Source organism: Quercus lobata, chromosome 10 (genome assembly GCF_001633185.2).
Source record: "Quercus lobata isolate SW786 chromosome 10, ValleyOak3.0 Primary Assembly, whole genome shotgun sequence".
Lineage (NCBI taxonomy): Eukaryota > Viridiplantae > Streptophyta > Magnoliopsida > Fagales > Fagaceae > Quercus > Quercus lobata.
Genome location: NC_044913.1, coordinates 33154238 through 33160348, shown reverse-complemented (window position 1 = coordinate 33160348; position 6111 = coordinate 33154238). Strand labels below are relative to the sequence as shown.

Below are 6111 nucleotides of genomic sequence, written 5' to 3'. Positions count from 1 at the left end.
GCATAAAGAATTCAAACAAAGTTTTGAACTGATATGCTAAGAATAAAATATTCTCAAAATTCTCCATTTGATATGATATGTTGCTTTTTCCGTTCATTAGGATATGAGACCTTATATGCTCCTAACTTGAGGTTGGTGATAAAAACAATTAGACATTAAGTGACCAACCACATTTAGAAAATCTTATGATTAATGATGACTCTATTCATCCCTCAAAACACGAGAGCTGGGGTCAGCTCATAATCTAGTATCAATTGCTCATTGACTCCATTGAAAACATAGAGGGTTCAAGTCAAATATTTTTTTTATTTTAACAATCGATTTTTGGTATAAGCGGATTTTTTTTTTTTTTTTTTGTTGGTATAGGTGGAGATTTTTTCTTTTTTTTTGAAACTGTGTAGGCGGAGATTAATTAATGGGTATTGATGTTTCGGTAACATGTTATAATGGTTTCCTTGCTTGTTGGTATCTTATCTCAAAAAAAATAAAAAAAATAATAATAATAATAAAAAATAGAGGTACTGTGGGTGGTATATATATTTTTCCCCAGAATGGGTACTTATTATAGTCATAGAAGTGATCAGTTGCAAAATCCGAATACGAAAACGTGGAAGTCATAAAAACCCTGAGGCAATGGAAGAGGAGAAGGGTTTAGCAGAACCAAAATCCTCTCTATTTCCTCTATTTCCTGCTTCGGACGCCTCTCAATCCCACTCTCACCAACTCATCACTCCAACCCCCCCAAGTCAATGGCTCTCAAACTCCAGCTTCACCGCCGACCTCTCCGTCATCAACGACGCCGTTTCCATCCAACCACAACCACAATTAGAAGAAGAAGAAAACGAAGAAGAAGAAGAAGAACCAGAAGAGAAGCAACCTAAATCAAAGGAGTATGAGTTTCTTGAATCCGACCAAGACGATAACAAAATGAATTCTAAGAATAAGAAGAAGAAGAAGAAGAAGAAACGGAAACGGTCCAACGAGAGAGAAGACGGTGCCAGAAAGTCCGGTGTTCGAGCTTGGGCTGGTTCCGATTACAATTCCAATTCCAATTCCAAAGATTATTACTTCGAATCGCGTGGCGATCCCGATAATTTGGCTTTCGGCTCCCTTTACAGGTTAGGTTACCTTCAATTGCATATTTACTACATCATGCACAAACATATATACATCAACTCTTTTTAGTTTTAGGATTCTTAGTTTGACTTGTATTCTAGTGGTTTCTCTAAAAAGTCTAGTGAATTCATTTCTTAAATTCAACTCCACCACAAAAAACAAAACATTATAGTGATTAATTTTTAGTTCTATCAAATTTTGGACACAACCATTTCCACACCAAAATTCAAAATATGCTTAAGCGTCGGTTTGTGATTGGTGAATTCAAGTTCACTTTTTCACAAGTACCAATGGCAGTCCCATGTGCAAGTGTTGATTTCTAACCACAAGTTGACACCCGAGCATGTTGTGGATTTAAGAAAACAATTGATGCACTTTGATGTTACTGGTTTAAAGGCTGAAGGTTTAAAGTTCTCACTTTACTGCAGGATGGATATTGCCCGCTACAAACCTCATAACCCTTTGAAGCTATCCGGGCTTTATAATCAAGGTTTGTACTGGTGGAACCGGACAGGTGCAATGTTGGATAGAGATGGTGATCTTGATGCATTGGATAGTAAACTAGTATCTGCTGGTCGTTATTGGTCTGCAAAGTACACAGTTTTGGAGCGCAATAAGAACTTAAAGCGTGTTCGTCTTCTTGCACCCATAAAGTCGACAGCAGATGATTTCATTCCTTTATCAGACATTCAAACCTCCCATGAAGGTGTGGATAGTGGTTCTGTCTCGAGAGCTTCAATAATTGAAGAATCTTGGGAAGATGAAGTTCTACGCAGAACACGGGACTTCAACAAATTGACAAGGGAGAAGCCGCATGATGAAAAGGCCTGGGTAGCTTTTGCAGAGTTCCAGGACAGGGTTGCGGGTATGCAACCCCAGAAAGGTGCTCGCTTGCAGACACTTGAAAAGAAGATAAGCATACTGGAGAAGGCAGCTGAGCTTAACCCAGATAATGAAGATTTGTTGCTTTGTCTTCTGAAAGCTTATCAGAACAGAGATAACATTGATGTCTTGATTAGTAGATGGGAAAAGATACTCATGCAGCATCCAGGGAGTTACAAATTGTGGAGGGAGTTCCTGCATGTTGTTCAAGGAGATTTCTCTAGGTTCAAGGTTTCAGACATGAGAAAAATGTATGCACATGCAATCCAGGCTCTATCTGCTGTATCCAGCAAGCACTTTAGGCAGGTTCTCAATCTAACATATTCCAGTTTTTCTTTTTCATGAGGATGGCTAAATGAATAATATATAGATGAAATTATCTTTTATATCTCTGCTTTTACTGTTTTGGACAATCAAAGCCACTAACACGTGGTTCCTATTAATGCTTGTGGATAGTTTAAGTTTCAGATTTCAATAGTTCATTTCGCATACATACTGCACGGTGTATCTATTCATATGTTCTGGCTTTGGTTTCAAGCTTTGTATATATTGTTGGAACTGTTTTTAATATCATAGGCTTTTGTGATGATTGATTTCCTAACATGTTATCAGAGCCCTGTTTGGCTAAGCGTTTTTTAATCAAGTTTTGGCTTCCTTCTGTTCGTACATGTGAGGGCTGCATACTTGTAAGGCCTGTTCTTCATTCAGGACTGTTAGTGAGCTTGCACATGAGGGAAAATGTTGGTGCAAATTTTATTTACATTGTTGGACATATTTTCCAAATGTAAACAACTAAAAAAAGGGCAAGCAGTTGTGGTTTATCAATATGTAGTAGGTTATGAATAGATATTCTGACATTTTTAACAGTGTTATGTTTTTCATCTTTTTATTTTATTTTTCATGGCATGGGTAAAAAAAAAAAAAAAAAAAAAAAAAAAAAAAACCTTCTTAGAACATGTTATGTCACCTCATTTTGGTTTTTATGTATTCTCGTTTAATGCAGGGTCATCAATCTGCAAAGCCATCAGATACTGCAATTGTTCAGCTGGAACTTGGTCTTGTTGATATATTCCTCAGTCTATGCAGGTTCGAATGGCAGGCTGGCTACCAGGAGTTGGCTACTGCATTATTCCAGGCTGAAATTGAATTTAGTTTGTTTTGTCCTTTACTCCTGACTGAGCAGAGTAGAAGGAGACTTTTTGAGCACTTTTGGAATAGTGACGGTGCAAGAGTTGGAGAAGAAGATGCCCTTGGTTGGTCCACATGGTTGGAGAGAGAGGAGGAGAATAGGCAAAAGGTTATCAAAGACGAGGAGACCACACGTGATAATGAAAAAGGTGGTTGGACAGGTTGGTCTGAGCCACTTTTCAAAGATCAGGATGGTAGTAGGAATTCAATAAACGCAGCCAACAATAACTTGGATGTTGGGGAGCTTCAGGAGGAATTTGAGGATGAAGATGTCAAGCAGGAAGATGAAACTGAAGCTTTGCTGAAAAAATTAGGTATTGATGTTGAAGCTGAGGCTAGTTGTGAGGTTAAAGAAACTTCAACTTGGGCTAGATGGTCAGAAGAAGAGTCATCTAGGGACTGTGATCAATGGATGCCTCTTCGCAGGAAATCTGGTTTCTCTCTTTCTCCCTCCCTCCTCTTGTGTATCTATGAGATTTACTGTATCAAAGCTTTTCTTAGATGTTCATTTCTGAAGTTATTTGTATCTGTTCTTCACAAATAAATGCTCATGTTTTGAAAACTGAATTTGACCATGAAACAGCTGGGGGCTCACATAGTGATGGGACACCTGATAGAGAAGGTGATGAGCAACTTTTGAGGGTTATATTGTATGAAGATGTCAATGAATACCTGTTTTCATTAAGCTCAGTAGAGGCCCGTTTATCTCTCATATCCCAATTCATTGATTTCTTTGGTGGGAAAATATCTCAATGGTAAGTTCTCTATTGATACCATACCTAATTTCCCTCATCTATTTGTGCTCCTACTCTATAAGCTTGATTTGTACTTGTTTGTTTCCTTGTCTTTTTTTCTTCTTTTTTTTCCCCCTTTTCCCTTTTCCTAGAAACATCCAAACATAAATTGAAAGCAATGAAATAATAGATAATGTTTTTCTTTTTCAAAAAAATACTGATTTTTTTTGTTTTTTTTTTGGATAGGTATATATTCTGAACCAATTTTTTCATATGAATTGTTTTGTCCCGTTGCTTGGAACTTTATGGGTATAATATAAAATCATTAGTAAGAAATCTGAAATGTGAAACAGTGGCATGGGATGGGTAGTCTGTGGCTGTGTAGTGGAGCCCTAGTTTTAGAAAATAACTAGCATAACTGAGGGTTGGTGTCATTAAGTGGTTTAAATTGATTGATGGGTTATATTGTTACGAAATATGAACTCATACAGTTAATCGATGGGGGGCACTATACACACAGAAAGAGTATCTTTGGGAGTTGTTCTTCAAGAATTCATTTCTAAATGGAACCACTTTTGACAATATGTGGGGAACTTCTGAGTTTTTTGTTCCTTTTTTTTGGTTATCTTCTCATACAGCTTTCAGAATTAGAAAGGCCAATTGACTCTTGTTTTAACATGCGATTGTGACATTTTCCCATAACTTTCTTTGCACACTTGCACATATTCCTAGGTGCCTTTCTTGTTAATGAGAACTTTTGAGGCTTGGTTAGAAGATATAAATGGATGAACCTAAGTACACAGACACTACAGCTGGGTGAGCAAATCACTTCATATTTTCTCCATAAGAAAATAAAATATATTAGAAGAGTGCAAAAAGGTTGTGTGATCCTAATACACAGAACATTTTTTTTTATAAGTAGTAATGTTTTTGATCATCTTAGGGAACTTTGGGGGTATATATGTACTATACATAATCTGTTCCCAATGTATTCTTTTTTTTTTCTGATAAGTAAAAAAAGAAAAAAAGAATACATTGGGAACGGATTATGTATTCTTTGTAATTTAATTTTAATTAATAAAACTGCTGTTACTTATCAAAGAACAAGCTTACCTGTAATTTTTTTTTTTTTTTTTTAAAAAGTATCTTTGAAATCCAACATATTAATAAAAGAAAACAAACCATTACAACTGCCCATTCATATAAAAACATAATTTTTATGTCCAGAATTGCAGTTTTGTTCTTGCCAAAATAAATCTTCAATGGACAAATAAATCCAATTGAACATGAATGTTACTGTGAACACTGAACAATACTGTTTAAAGTGACAGAGTGACAAAGGCAAAGTGAAAGGACGAAGAGAAACAGGGAAAAGAACACACTTAGGTGAACATACCTCAATATTATATATATATATATATATCACCATTAATTGTTTGAGTAAATCAAGAACAAATATATAAGAACTCTTTCTTCTAGTAGCATTAGAGCTCTAAATATGATTAATAAAGGTATTACCAAACCAAAGACCAACTTAGACTCAATGAAAATAAACCTAAGACAAGATATCCTATCTCAATTATCAAAATATCCTTATCATTCATGCTGCAGAAATTATAGATCTTAATTCTCTATACCTGTGGGGTAGCAAACAAAAACTTCAAAGAGATTTCCTATGGGTGGCGTGGGTGATGAATTCAAATTTCACTTAGTGAATTGGGATTCTTGCTGTGCTCCTATTTGTCATGGGGGATTGGGCATTAAGAAATTAACTCTATTTAACCAAGCATTGTTGGGAAAATGGTTGTGGTGGTATGGAAGTAACAAATCGGCATTATGGAGGAGGATTATTGAGTTGAATTATGGTTCTCCTAGTATGTATTGGTGATCAAGGGAGGCTCGGGGCTCTTATGGTGTGGGTCTATGGAAATATATCCATTGTTGGTGGGGTAAATTTGTGGGTTACATCAGATATGATGTTGGTTGTGGTACAGATTTTGGCATGATTTGTGGGGGAAAGCTAATTTTAAGGATTGATTTCCTGGTTTGTACCTCCTAGCTCGGGATAGTGAAGCTACTGTGGCTGATTATGTAGAATTTAGACATGATCAGATTTATTGGCACCCAGTGTTCAATCCTGCATAGCAGGACTGGGAAGAAGAGGCCATGACTCAGTTATGGAGTTTATGGG

The 6111-nt window shown here is 36.3% G+C and overlaps 1 protein-coding gene across 4 annotated transcripts in view; it reads left to right on the top strand.

Moving 5' to 3' along the window:
* Nucleotides 1-555: 555 nt before the first annotated feature.
* LOC115962957 (protein NRDE2 homolog) overlaps nucleotides 556-6111 on the top strand; it is a 31262-nt gene continuing 25706 nt past the window's right edge. For all 4 annotated transcript variants that reach the window (XM_031081847.1, XM_031081844.1, XM_031081846.1 and 1 more), the window contains exons 1-4: nucleotides 556-1118; nucleotides 1545-2304; nucleotides 3002-3620; nucleotides 3770-3941. In XM_031081847.1, the coding sequence (XP_030937707.1) occupies nucleotides 634-1118; nucleotides 1545-2304; nucleotides 3002-3620; nucleotides 3770-3941 (2036 nt within the window). In that variant the 5' untranslated portion in view covers nucleotides 556-633. The remainder of the gene's footprint in view (nucleotides 1119-1544; nucleotides 2305-3001; nucleotides 3621-3769; nucleotides 3942-6111) is intronic.